Source organism: Phoxinus phoxinus (assembly GCF_949152265.1).
Source record: "Phoxinus phoxinus genome assembly, chromosome: 13".
Classification (NCBI taxonomy): domain Eukaryota; kingdom Metazoa; phylum Chordata; class Actinopteri; order Cypriniformes; family Leuciscidae; genus Phoxinus; species Phoxinus phoxinus.
This window is the reverse complement of record NC_136888.1, coordinates 34,304,603-34,320,608: the sequence shown is the minus strand read 5'-3', so window position 1 is coordinate 34,320,608 and position 16,006 is coordinate 34,304,603. Positions and strand designations below refer to the sequence as shown.

The 16,006-nt window shown below is 38.4% G+C and overlaps 1 protein-coding gene across 4 annotated transcripts in view; it reads left to right on the top strand.

Annotated features, from left to right (window-relative positions):
- The first annotated feature begins 9,506 nt into the window (after positions 1–9,506).
- Positions 9,507–16,006, top strand: part of cep170ba (centrosomal protein 170Ba) — a 45,878-nt gene continuing 39,378 nt past the window's right edge. For 2 of the 4 annotated variants that reach the window (XM_079634028.1, XM_079634027.1), the window contains exons 1-2: positions 9,507–9,772; positions 10,886–11,011. In XM_079634028.1, the coding sequence (XP_079490154.1) occupies positions 10,907–11,011 (105 nt within the window). In that variant the 5' untranslated portion in view covers positions 9,507–9,772; positions 10,886–10,906. The remainder of the gene's footprint in view (positions 9,773–10,885; positions 11,012–16,006) is intronic. The other 2 variants (XM_079634025.1, XM_079634026.1) reach the window with 2 other exon arrangements.

The window sequence follows — 16,006 nt, the reverse complement described above, 5'->3', positions numbered from 1 at the left end:
GCAATTCTGACTTTACATCTCGCAATTCTGACTTTATATCTCATAATTCTGACTTTATATCTCATAATTCTGACTTTGTAAAGTCATAAAGAAAGAAAGAAAGAAAGAAAGAAAGAAAGAAAGAAAGAAAGAAAGAAAGAAAGAAAGTCAGAATTGCGAGATGTAAACTCGCAGTTGTGAGATAAAAGTCGCAATTATTTTTTTAAATGTTTTACTCTGTGGCGGAAACAAGCTTCCATAGGTTACAGTCAAATCATATAAAACAGTGAAATCGCCCTCGATCTCTTCTTGCCTGCACTCGAGACGGTGACGCGAACTCCACTGAAAGCCTTCTTTCCTATTGGTTGTCGCTTCTAATTTGCATAAAGTTAAAATTTCTGAACTTTTGTCGTGTGTCTCGCGTCGTTTGACACACCCACATTCTGTCGCCAACGGTCACTGTCACCAATGGTAACTGTCGCCAACGGTAACTGTCGCCAACGGTCACTGTCGCTGGAAGTCGCCGGCGCTCCATTGAAATTAATGGGATCGTGCGACAATTCTTTGTCGCGCTTCGCTTGTGGTGTGAACGCTCATAACTAACGTCATGCCAAATATTATTTCATTTCCATTCAAAAACAACAATTATATGAATCGACCAATTGAAACGAATGAAAAAGCTTGTATGTATAGACTGAACTGAACTGTGTCTCGACCCCCTGAAGTACTTTTGATCTAAATTTCACTTGCATTTATGAGCATTTGCATTGAATGTGCAATATAGTAGAAATGTAGATTATTAAATTATTTTTTGTATTAATTATTGAAATGACTGAATTCCACTAAACTAGAAATTAACTTATTAAAACTCACCACCATCAATATAGCAAAGGAGCAAAACCTGAACATGTCTGAATCATATTTCATATCCTTAAATTTAAAGAAAGTAACATGTTGCTTTAAGAAATTAAAGCCTACAAATGACTTTATTACAGTGATTAGAATTAAATGAGAGTTACAATTGAAATGTATCCATGAGAATAAGGAATTTTAAAATTAAAGTTTAAATGCGTCACTGAAATAATCCTTAATTTATTATATGATGCAATTTTATACAGTTGAATCATAGCAAAATCTGTTTTCTGTCCATTTTTGTCACTGCACAAATTAATTTGTTTCGAAACTGTTTTAACATTTAAATACTCCATAAATGCCATTACTTAGTCATAATACATTATTCTTGTTATCGAGGATGGTTACTGGGGCATGTTGTCACAAAAGGTTGAAGAAATTGCTTTGAAAAATAAATCCATCCTGACAGATTTATGATTTCGTTGGGTTCAGCGTCTCATATTAAGGAGCTTTTAAACGTCGAATCAAATCATTCGGATTCTCCATCTCATCAATCCTCTTCCTGTTTATTTCCCGTGTTCTTCCTGTTCTGTTGCGTGTGTGTTTTGTCAGTGTGTTGCACAGGTACTTTAGCGGCCAATGAACAATTACAATCCGAGGGACCATCGCAGTGGAATAAACCCTGCAGTTCTCTGAAATGACTTTGTGTTTAGCTCGGATTCGTCCGTTACTTATATATTAACAACTAGATATGACGTATGTGATTTACTGTGTGCTACACACATGCACACACATGCACACACACATGCACACACACACACACACACATGCACACACACACATGCACACACACACACACACACACACACGCGCACCCACACACATGCACACGCGCACACACACACATGCAAACACACACATGCACACACACAAATGCACACACACACGCACACACATACACACGCGCACACACACGCGCACACACACGCGCACACTCACTCACACACTCACTCACACACTCACTCACAGACACACACACGCACTCGCTCGCGCACACACGCACTTGCACACACACACACACACACACACACTTACTCACTCACTCACTCACTCACTCATTTGGATGCACAAACCACAAACACACACACACACACACACTCACTCACTCACAGACACACACACACACACACACAAACTCACTCACTGACACACACACACGCAGTTGCACGCACAAACACACACAGACACACACATACACACACACACTCACTCACTCAAACATGCTCACATGCTCAAACACACACGCACACACACTCACTCACTCACAGACACACACACATGCACACACACACAGACACACACACACACACACACACACTCACTCACTCACTCAAACATGCACACATGCTCAAACACACACACACACACTCACTGACACACACACGCAGTTGCACGCACAAACACACACAGACACACACACACACACTCACTCACTCACTCAAACATGCACACATGCTCAAACACACACACACTCACTGACACACACACACACGCAGTTGCACTCACACACTCACTCATTCACTCACAGGCACTCACTCACACACACACACTCACTCACTCACTCAGAGACACACACTCGCACGCACAAACACACACACACAAACACACTCACTCACTCACACGCACTTGCATGCACAAACACACACACACACACACACACAAACACACACACTTAATCACAGACACACACACACACACACACACACACCATGCAAAACGGATTCATTTACATTTACAAATGTTTTGTACAACTTCTTGAAAGTAATTTAAAGCAACATTTCTACAGATGTAAATACCATGGAAGTGTTTTGAGGCACACACTCCTCTCGACCGCCACACACACACACGAGCTGTACACGTGAGGATCTGTTTGCTGGTCACGTGTGTTTGAAACTGATCATTATTATTATTGTGAACGGCTCTGATCATTGTTGATAGAATGTGTAATAATCACACAGATGAATGTAAAGGCCTTTCCTCTCTTCTCTCCTTATTACCTTATTATATATGCAAAACTATTTTTTCCTATTTTTTAGATCTGATGTTTCATATGAATTATGCTTTTTCATACTGTCCTCTTTTTTTTTTAAAAAATGGGAATATATTTTACTTTTTTATCCTTTAATTTTGTTGTCTTTTTTAATATGTAAACTAAAGAACACCATCTTTAGGATACAAATAATATTCCATTTATATACATTGCTCCGCTGTTTTTATGATTTAAACTTTTTTTTTCAAATGAATTGATCAAATAAAGTTTTGGCTAAATTGTATTGATTGATTATTTCGTGGTTTTTCACACTGCGTCTATACATCTTCTATACATCTGCGTCTATACATCTTCTATACATCTGCTATACATCTGCATCTATACATGTTCTATACATCTGCATCTATACATGTTCTATACATCTGCGTCTATACATCTTCTATACATCTGCATCTATACATCTTCTATACATCTGCATCTATACATGTTCTATACATCTGCGTCTATACATCTTCTATACATCTGCATCTATACATCTGCGTCTATACATGTTCTATACATCTGCATCTATACATGTTCTATACATCTGCATCTATACATGTTCTATACATCTGCGTCTATACATGTTCTATACATCTGCATCTATACATGTTCTATACATCTGCATCTATACATGTTCTATACATCTGCGCCTATACATGTTCTATACATCTGCGTCTATACATGTTCTATACATCTGCGTCTATATATGTTCTATACATCTGCGTCTATACATGTTCTATACATCTGCGTCTATACATGTTCTATACATCTGCATCTATACATGTTCTATACATCTGCGCCTATACATGTTCTATACATCTGCGTCTAAACATGTTCTATATATCTGCATCTATACATGTTCTATACATCTGCGTCTATACATGTTCTATACATCTGCATCTATACATGTTCTATACATCTGCATCTATACATGTTCTATACATCTGCGTCTATACATCTTCTATACATCTGCATCTATACATCTTCTATACATCTGCGTCTATACATCTGCATCTATACATGTTCTATACATCTGCATCTATACATGTTCTATACATCTGCGTCTATACATCTTCTATACATCTGCATCTATACATCTTCTATACATCTGCATCTATACATCTTCTATACATCTGAATCTATACATCTTCTATACATCTGCGTCTATACATGTTCTATACATCTGAGTCTATACATGTTCTATACCTCTGTGTCCATACATGTTCTATACATCTGCGTCTATACATCTTCTACACATCTGCGTCTATACATGTTCTATACATCTGAGTCTATACATGTTCTACACATCTGCATCTATACATCTTCTATACATCTGCGTCTATACATCTTCTATACATCTGCATCTAAACATCTTCTATACATCTGCATCTATACATCTTCTATACATCTGCGTCTATACATCTTCTATACATCTGCGTCTATACATATTCTATACATCTGCATCTATACATCTTCTATACATCTGCATCTATACATGTTCTATACATCTGCGTCTATACATGTTCTATACATCTGCATCTATACATCTTCTATACATCTGCGTCTATACATCTTCTATACATCTGCATCTATACATGTTCTATACATCTGCATCTATACATGTTCTATACGTCTGCATCTATACATGTTCTATACGTCTGCATTTATACATGTTCTATACATCTGCATCTATACATGTTCTATACATCTGCATCTATACATGTTCTATACATCTGCATCTATACATCTATACATCTGCCTCTATACATGTTCTATACATCTGCGTCTATACATGTTCTATACATCTGCATCTATACATCTATACATCTGCCTCTATACATGTTCTATACATCTGCATCTATACATCTATACATCTGCCTCTATACATGTTCTATACATCTGCGTCTATACATGTTCTATACATCTGCATCTATACATCTATACATCTGCGTCTATACATCTTCTATACATCTGCATCTATACATGTTCTATACATCTGCATCTATACATGTTCTATACGTCTGCATCTATACATGTTCTATACGTCTGCATTTATACATGTTCTATACATCTGCATCTATACATGTTCTATACATCTGCATCTATACATGTTCTATACATCTGCATCTATACATCTATACATCTGCCTCTATACATGTTCTATACATCTGCGTCTATACATCTATGTTCTTCTAAGTGTAATTTGAAACAGAAAAAATATTTAAAGGAACACAGCGACTTTTTGTGACTTTATCTTATTCCCCGTATCCCCCAGAGTTAGATCAGTCCACACATACCCTTCTCATCTCTGTGCGTGCCGTAACTCTGTCTGACACACCCACTGCTAGCCTAGCTTAGCACAAAGACTGGAGGTAAATGGCTCCAGCTAGCATACTGCTCCCAATAAGTGACAAAATAACGCCAACATTTTCCTCTCTACATGTTGTGATTTGTATAGTCACAGCGTGTGCAAATAACAAGGTCACATGAGACACAGCCATCTTCTAACCGTACACACACTGGGAACTATATTCTCAGAAGGCGAAGCACTGCTACTTCTGCGGAGTGATTAGCGCAATACTCTGAGCGAACTCTCTGCTCTCTGTTTGCACACGCTGTGACTATACAAATCACAACATGTAAAGAGGAAAATGTTGGCGTTATGTTGTCACTTATCGGGAGCAGTATGCTAGCTGGAGCCATTTACCTCCAGTCTTTGTGCTAAGCTAGGCTAGCGGTCAGACAGAGTTACGGCACGCACGGAGATGAGAAGGGTGTGTATGGACTTATCTAACTCTGGGGGATACGGGGAATAAGATAAAGTCACAAGAAGTCGGCGTGTTCCTTTAAATCGGTAACCATGAGCTCAATACATAGAATCAGTGTTGGGGGTAACGAGTTACAAAATAACGGATTACAGTAACGATATTACTTTTTTGGGTAACGAAGTAAAGTAACGCATTACACTAAAAATATCAGTAACTATACTACTTTACTAGACTATAGGAACGCGCTTTCCTGCGTTACCCAAGCCGTGTTTTCATGTGTGTAAAGCTCTGATCTGTCGAAGTGGTGCGTGCATGCCTGTGTGTGTGTGCTTGCCTGGGCACCGTTGCCATAGAGATCGATTTGAGTGACGTAGCTGCTGGTGCGAAGGACAGAGAGGAATGGAGATGGAGACGCGAGTTTCGGCCAGTGGCGATATTCACATTACTTTCAGTTTATTGCTCGAAAGGACAAAAATATTTGCCAGAAATTCACTCTATGCCCTGGCAGGCAAGTACTGGACATCGGGACTACCGGGAGATTCACGGCTTTTTGGGCCGATCCGATGCATCTAAAACTTTTTTGTTCGTTTGTCTTAACGGCTCATAAAACTCGTACATCGGCGGCCCATTCGTTTTGTTTTGCTTAATTGGCGGCGCTGGGTAAGTGCTGGTGTAATGCATTGGTTAAAAAAAGTCAGCATTAGTTTTTTTTCTGACAGACCGGCCCATGAAACACTTAGATTGGCCCATTGGTTATTTTCTTGATTGACACTGGACTGGCCCAATCACATCTTTAAACGCCTCCCCCTTGGGCTTTGAGCGAGCGTGCAGTGTCAGTGTATCTGTCAAAATCTCTTATATACGGTCTATGGTCAAAATACAGATGGAGAAGAAAGTTTCAGTTTTGCAGTTTCCGTCAAAATAAAATACAATGTTTATCTCTGTCCAGCCCTGATCATGTGTCTACCACCACGGACATAATCCTGTTGTTTGTAGATTTTACAGTGAGGCATATTTCTTTGTGCAGACAGGGATAGTTATTTTATATGGTTTTACATGCCATTTTTATCGGCTACATTTATAAACACTATGCGGACATGCAGGCTAAATGATGATAGGGCTATGATGTTTGTCCATGTATCTACACGGTAAATTAAGAAACGGGAAAGTAAAGTAATAAGTAGTGAAGTTACTTTTCAAATGCAGTAACTAGTAAAGTAATCTCATTACAATTTACAGAAGTAACTAGTAACTAGTAACTAGTTACTTTTTTTGAGTAACTACCCCAACACTGCATAGAATTAATCTAAAAATGAAACCTCATTGTAAAGTGTTACCAGATATTTTTGCAGGTTACCCTTCTATTTTTGACACTGCATATATTAATGAGATGTTCAATGTAAAGCTTCAATGGATGTCAAAGTCTCTCTGTGGTCAATAATTGTCCCTTAACATTTTAATCACCAAAATTACATATTTAAATTCTTTCCTTGCAAATAATTTCTTCGTGCCTTAAAGTAGCTTGAATGTAACTCGACACCATTGCCTCATTTAGTATGCGCGGTTCTATGAATATGCAAATGAGCCCCGCCTCCACTCCCTCACTCAGAGATCCACTGGTTGACGATCACACGTTGATCTGATTGGTTACAAGGTAGATTGTGACGTCAGAAACACCAGCGATTTCAAACCGTGTGTTTGAGACTGTCTTTGGTTCACTGCAGTTTTAAGCAGAAAATACTCAGCAATGCTGTCCACTTATGAACTTACACATGGTTTGTCACATTAAAAACTTGATTTTCACCACAGACTTTAAAAATATTGCCATACAATAGTCTATACATTTATGGAAGATTACCACAGTTCAAAAAGATCAACAAGCGGTGCCTTTTTTCCTGAGAAATAAGTAGATATGAATAATAAACCCATCCTGGCGAGTATTGACTGGACGTGTGACAACTAGCCCCGGCGTCAGTCGGTCAGGAGAAGCAGATGTTGCGTCTGTGGGCCAGATGTTGGTTAAACCCTCACAGCTGGATGAAGAGCAGGACAAACCCCAGAGGAAACACACCAGCTGTGCTCGCGCAGAAACACAGTCAGCTTTACTGCTCACACTATTAAACATCAGCCCAGTCTCACACACACACACACTCGTGTCTGTTTCTGTCCCATTAATGCATGAGATTTACATGCTTTTTCTGAAGGTTCTTACAAATGATAACAGAAAGCATGTGTTGCTTGTAAATATCGTGTTATTGTTGATCTCAGAGTCGGCTTCACTTCATAATGCGCATTAAATGTCATGATTTGTAACTTCCTCTGTACTTCAAGTTCTTGTTGTTTATTTTGTTTATTTATCATCATCAGTTCGCATCTTTCCTGACCTTTTTTCGCCCCCAATGTCTACAATAATAGTGGAAGTTTTTTATTACTGGATATGAATAAAAAAAAAATAGTTTACACTCAATATAACCCATATTTTGTTTTAGAAGTCTAGAAATCACAAAATTCCCTCTGGTTTTCCAAGACTGTGAGAATCCTGATTCTTCAGTGAAAAACAGTTGGTTATTGAGGATCAGTAAAATAAGGATTTTTTTGTTAATTTTAGCTAATTTAACTTGATTTTTAATGATTTGAATGATCATTGAATGAATGATTTCATCTCGATCTTGATCAGGTGATCTCCCTGTGGTGAACAGCGCCATCTAGCGGAGAACAAACTCAACCGCATGGAAGACCGTTATTAGAAAATTATATAAAATTATTATGACCACATAAGAAAAAAAATTGCTTTTGTAAATCATAATTATGACATAAAAAGTCGAAATAATGACATACCAAGTCATTTATAAGATACTTGCATCAATTATGACTTTTTATGTATAGGCCCTGGCCTATGTCATAGTAATGATGTTTCATAATTATGACATAAATATAATAGTGACATAAATATGTCATAATTCTCTTCTATTCTATATCTATTTAAAAAAAATAGACTAAACTGGGCACTTGCATACTGTTGTCCTATTGTTGGATAAAAACATCTGCTAAATTATTAAATGTAATGTAAATTACATACCATAATAATAATAAAAATGCTTCCGTGTTAATGAATATGACTCATTAATGTTAAATGATTCTAATATCACATCACTTTACTGTATATTTGGAGTATTGTAGATTTATTTAATGTAAAATAAATGTTAAAGCGTCATAATCACATCTAATATAAAAGTTTAATACATTTTATACACATAGGCTACACAAAAATATATACACAAATGCACACTCTCTCTCTCTCACACACACCACACACACACACACACACACACACACACACACACACACACTATCTCTCTCTCTCTCTCACACACACACACAGAGACAGACACTATCTCTCTCTCTCACTCACTCACTCACTCACTCACACACACACACACACACACACACACACACACACACACACACACTAGGCTACTTCTACATAAACAAACAATTGTGTTAGATGAGATTAATCGCGATTCATATATTTTTTTTATAGTAAAACAACCACAACACGCCATTAATACTTTAATTCTCTCTGATCTCGAATGAAACTCGCTTCCACTTATTTTCTTATCTCGTGCAAAAACATTTAGCCTACACATTTTAAGTGTGGCTCTAGTGTCCGGATACCATTTGTGCAATAGAATACCACATCAATATCTGTAACTATATAACTATGCATCAAATGCATTCGGACAACAATAATCGCGCACGCGGACCTTTATGCTGTAATCCAGAGACGATTAAAGGTGGATCTAGTTTTTCTGGCTGGAGTTTCAGGTGGAGGCGCTGCGGCCGCGGTGACGTCACCAACCGACGGACTCTGACAGACGCTCGCGGATAAAAGTCTCTCGATCCGTCGGGAATAACAGCCTCAAACTCCGGCTACACCAGGTCTCTCCCTCTCGCAGTGATGGAGACGCATTAAACTCGTGTTTGTGTGTCGTAAAGTGTGTGTTTAAGCGCTCGGATGTTCGGGAATGTCAGGAATAAACTTCCTGTTGAGCTTTAGCCGCGCGGAGCTTCACTAGAGAAGGTGTGTGTGTTTTACCTGCTCAGTTCTGCCTCGGTTTACTCTCTTTTCGGTGTGTTTATCTGTTTAAATGGCGTTTTTTGTGTTGTCATGTTGTAGTTGTGTCTCATGAACGAAGAATAGTGACTGTGAGGTTTGGATTAACGCTTATAGTTCGTGAAATCTTGGGTTTAATATCAATGAATGTTGATTTACAGGTTTGTTTGAGCTGTTAGCTGTTTTACACCTGTATACACCTTACATATGGTCTGTTTCTGATTTAATGTTTTATTTTACATAGATATTATGTCAGATATTCTTTTAAAGGTCTGGACTTGAACTTTGTCCTGATCAATTAAATTTTAAACGAACCAGAAGCTAAAATAACATGGTTATCTGAATAATATAACAACTGTAACGTTACCGTGATACCAGTAACACAAACCAGAATAATTTCACTTTGACACATTGATTAACGTTAGCCTATAGTTTGATTGATTGATTTATTATCCAGCATGATTTAAGACTGTTCACATGATCATATTTGCTCATATTTAATAATTGACCTAGAAACACTTCACCCACCGCTTTACCAACATTTAATAGCAAAATTTCACCATACAATAATTTTCTGATCGATAAAATCCTGCTCTACTTTTGTTCCTCAATGAAAATCTGGAAATGAACCTATAAAAGTAAAAACTTTAATATCACTACAAACATGAGCTCATTAAAAAAGCTTTGGTAAGGCTTTACAATAAGGTTAGTTAGTTAACATGAACTAATAATGAACTCCACGTATACAGCATTTATTAATCTTTGTTAATGTTAACATTTACTAATACTGTATTCAAATCTTGTTAAGATTAGTTAATGCACTGTGAACTAACATGAACAGCTGTGTTTTTTATTCACTAACATTAACAAAGATTAATAAATACAGTAACAAATGGCTTGCTCATGGTTAGTTCGTGTTAGTTAATACATTAACTAATGAACCTTATTGTAAAGTGTTACCAAAGCATACATTTGAATGTTTCAAATGGTTTTAGATGATAGCAGTTTTAACAGTCCAGGTCGCAGTTGTTGTGTTGTCAGATTATGACGGATGTGTTTTTCCACTCGTTTCTCCCGTAGGAAGTTGATGGAGTTGTGAAGATGAGTGTGACGTCGTGGTTCCTGGTGAGCAGCTCCGGCACACGCCACCGTTTGCCCCGCGAGATGATCTTTGTGGGCCGAGAGGACTGTGAACTGATGCTACAGGTCCGACACTACACACACATCTCTCTGATCCACGGCTTTAAAGGGGTAGTTCACCCCAGAAATATAAACTCTGTCAGTGATTACTCTCCCTCATGTTGTTCAACCCCGTCACACTCTCCTTCATCTTCAGAACACAAATGAAGATATTAATGATTAAATCTGAGCGCTGTCTCACTCCTCCATAGGCTTCTGTTGTAATTTAAACTTGCCGGCCCAGAAAGTTAGTAAAGACAATGTTTAAAATAGTCCGAGTGGCTACAGCGGCTCAACCTTCAGTTTATCAAGCGACCAGAATACTTTTTGTGCGCAAAAAAACGACTTTATTCAACTCTTGATGTTCTTCTGTGTGCACACGTCAGAACGGAGGCTCACTATAGGAGGATCTTTGTTGACATCTTTGTACGCATGCGCGAGTGGTTGTGTGGCAACAAAACAAACAGTATGGCGGGCTGTGAAGACGCGACGAGCACTTTCAAGAGAGTTAGCGGGCGAAATCCACAATATATAAGCAGTTTAACATCTTAAGGCCGGAGGAGGTTTGGAGAGAAGCTCAAAATTTGTATTGGTGACAAAATCAAAGTTATTCAAAGCCCATATGAGATCTGGGATGACAAAAAACGTTGGTCCGACTCGCCCGTGTCTTGGCCACCAATCTGCTGGGGAGACATTTTATTCTTATTTAAAGGGGTCATGACATGAGAAACCAAATTTGCCTTGATCTTTTGGTATATAAGAGGTCTTTGTACCATTAAAACGTCCTGCAAGTTTCATAGCTTAAGACGTCCTCCCCATTATAAACGAATCATTTATTTAATCAAGCTCTAAATACAGCTCGTTCTGGATCCATGGTAAGAAGTGACGTCACGGTACGAAGTGACGTACCAGCGTTTGCATATGACCGCCTCCAGCACAAGACAGCTGCGCTTTAAGCGCAAGACAACTACGCTCATTTCGTATCTTTGTCGCGCCCGCGCGCTGCGCGCCTCACAAGTGTTCAGTCGACGGACAGCGAGTGGGTCTGCAGGGAGATTACGATGCCGCAGATGTGCTGTTCCTGCTGTGGACAAACAACATCTTTGAATACGCTGCGAAAGATCCAGTCGTCAGGGAAAATGGATGCACTTTGGCTGTGTTAGTTTAAGCGTTTGTTCTGTACATTTGAAGGATGATTGTTTTGAGAACAAATCCCAAAATGATGCTGGCTTTGCCAGAAAACTGTTGCTCAAATATAAGTCCGTGCCGACTATTCTGGGCTCAACAACGACGACGCAAACTGTAAGTAATGTATTTAAAACTTTAAACTACTTTTTAAATACGCTGAATCCGCAAATGTTCTGGCTGGGGGCGTTAATAATTGATGCATAGGCACTGACGTTAGCCAATCATAACAGTGGGCGTTAACACTGAACTCTTAAAGGGGAAACACCCCCAAAACAGACTGTTGGAATCAGAGGATGAGAAACAGGGAAAAGGTCATAAATCACTACATTTTAAAAGTTTTTTGTAAAAAAAACTATAGTAATACTATAATTGCACCTAAGGGAACATAATAATAAAATAAAAAAAAACATGTCATGACCCCTTTAATAGAAACCCCTGGACCCTTCACTCATGAAAGATTAAAGGCTTTCAAAAGTCTGGAGGCCTATGATTATTTTGTTTCTCGAAAAGTTGGGCCGATCTTTTCTGCCAAACAGAAAGCAGTGATCGTGCTAAAAGACCTGAATTAGAACGCGAAAACGTATGACTCGGTTGATTTGACTCAGTTTTTTATATTTTTTTTTATTCAATCTTCTATAAATACATAGTTACTAAGATTAACCATGAACAAAATGAGCCTCACAAACTCAGAAGCTGCAGGAATCCAGGCTTTCTTCGGAGCGTCCAGGTTCAATCGCCTAATTGCACACAACCATTTCATTTCTTTCGTTTTTCGCGATCCTTTTCGGAGGGAATTCGAAAAACTTTTTAGTAGGCCCCCAACGAGCCGTACAATCGACCACACAGCAAGAGTGAACCATCTTCTTCTCTACATCCTCCTACAAACGTGCAAAACAATCAAATTACAGGTATCTAGCGGTGTTTCTTGCCACACGATTCCCATGATGCAACGTGAAAAACATAAACAATGACGTCACAAAAGATCCTATTATTGGCCGACGCTGGTCATTTGTGTGATGCTGGCCAATAGGGAGCCTCCGTTCTTCTGAAGTACACACAGAAGCCGATGGAGGAGTGAGACCGCTCTCAGATTTAATCATTAATATCTTCATTTGTGTCCCGAAGATGAAGGAAAGTCTGACGGGGTTGAACAACATGAGGGAGAGTAATCACTGACAGAGTTTATATTTGTGTGAACTATCCCTTTAAATAAAATGTGGAGGATTTTTATCTTTGACAAGATGATTGACAGGCCAGTTTACTGTGATAGTTTGCAGAAACACGCAAATGACTTGATAGTTTGTCCCAAAGCTTGTCTACTCTTCTGATACACACTCAAAACTATCTACTTTTTCTTCACAAAAAGAGTACATGCTTTTAGGGCGTAGTAGATAATGACTCATTCATAAACCACTGCATCATTCTTGAATGAATCGTTTGAATGAATGACTCAATGACTCACTCCTTAAAGGAATACTTCAGGATTTAGTATTAAGCTTTGTATCAGTAGAAAACCTGTAGTATTTTCAAATGACTGTGCTTCCCTCCCTCATGTCCCCCTGAGACGAGAGATTTATGTATTTTTTGTCTGTAAAAAATCCTCAGATGGCGCAAAAATCGCCATTTTGTGTCATCGGCCAGAAGCGAGAGACTACAGCCAGTAGGAGGCGCTAGATCCGCATGTTTTCAGCCCGCCCATAGAGGGGGGATCTCACTCACAGAATGTAAAAACAGTGTCAGCCATCTTTTATCTGGAAGCTAAGCTAACGGGCTCTTGTTCTGTGGAGAAAGCGGAGTACTAGCGGTGACCGTCCTCTTTTTCCCGGACACGTCCGGCCGTCGAGATCGTCCAAAATGTCCGGGATTCGGCTTTTGCTTTCTGCAGTCGCCATCAAATTGTCTCAGATTGTAGTCCTTGAAAACCAAAAAAGTAGTGCTTTAAAAGTCTTGGAATTAAATTTTTACAGTATCTGTACGAACCCTGTATGTCCATTAAACCATTTACTGAATTAACTGAAATGCACAGAATTTCGTTCATTTAGCTCATGTTCTACAGTAACTGTTAGTGAAGGGTCGATTACTTTAAACTCAACTCCACAAACGTGCCTCTGCTTCTCTCTCTTGTTCTGCTGACTCTAGAATGCAGTGATTTGATTCTGTTTATGTGGTTGTGTTGATCTGTGGTCAGTCCAGCTCGGCCCTCTCACCGCAGAGTCAAAAGCCTCGTTCTGTCCATTCATGCATCCAAACCTCCCTCTCTCTCTCTCTCTCTCTCTCTCTATGTATATTTTATATACACACACAAAAATATATACACAAATACACTCTCTCTCTCTCTCTCTCTCTCTCTCTCTCTCTCTCTCTCTCTCTCTCTCTCTCTCTCTCTCTCTCTCTCTCTCTCTCTCTCTCTCTCTCTCTCTCTCTCTCTCTCTCTCTCTCTCTCTCTCTCTCTCTCTCTCTCTCTCTCTCTCTCTACAGTGCAACTTTTTTGTACTTTCATTCATATGATGCATTATTTTATAGTTGATATTATATACATAATAATTTTAATTTTATTATTAATAATTTTTTTAAATATTATTATATATCATTAAGGTTTGTGGGTTTAATCAAACTACAAAACAAATAATATAACATTATATAATAATATATGTATAGTGTATATAGCCATATTATTTTTTATTAAATTATATTTATATAGTTTACTTTGTATTATATACATAATCGTTTTCACAGCATTAAAGTAAATCATGTGGGTCTATTTCATTATATTTTCTTTTATTGTTGAATACGATCTAAAGTAAAAAAATATATATATATATAGTTATTAGTGCTGTCAAACGATTCAAATATTTAATCGTGATTAATCGAATTGTCATGGTTAACTCGCAATTAATCGCACATTTTTATATATTCTAAATGTCTCTTGATTTCTTTTTGTCCCATTATTTTTTTTCTTCTCATTTTAATGCTCTTATCAACATGGAAAATTGGATCGGCTTGCTTTGTGCAAATGTTTTTTATTGAAAACAACATATACTGTGTTCAATTTCACACTAACATTCAAATAATCTCTCACACAATGTAACCCTGTCCATCAATAAAAGGGTGAAAGAAATACTGACGAGGTGACGTTACTGATATTGACGAGTGCGCGTAGAAACGCATCAGCTGTGTGTGTGTGTGTGTGTGTGTGCTTGACCATCGAGTGGTATTTTAGACTGGACGTGCCGCGATGATAGCTCAGTTCACAACGACACAACACACAGATTACTTTGGTCTTGTCAATTGAACCATTTGGGAACTTTTTAAAAGTAAACTTTCCATTCAGAATCTTATTGGCATCCATTTCGGCGTCTCGCGCTCATCATTCATCCACTCAAAACGTAACGTTAAAGGGAACGCACACCAGACGAGAAGCGCAGCGCCGCGTATTTAAAATTCGAACACATTACTCTGAGTGTACACACACCGGCGGCGCCGTTCTGCGTTTTTATTGCTGGCCATAAACTGAGAAAGTGCGCGTCCGATGTGCGATACGAGTTGTCCTGACGCGGCTCGGCGCTGCGCTTCTTGCCCACTCTTTGGCCGGTTCACATCACAAGCCCAAACAAGTGTGTGCGGCGCGCCTGTTGTTTTGTTTCTCGTCTAGATCCGGTGTGGTGTTGTAGTTTTAATAACCTTACTAGTTGTTGCAAAAGTATGTGAAAAAAACGACAAAGTTTGCTAGGCGTTAATCTCGCGATAAAAAAATGTACGCCGTTAAAATGGGTTTGCGTTAACGCCGTTAATAACGCGTATAAATATAAATATTATATATATATATATAAAATA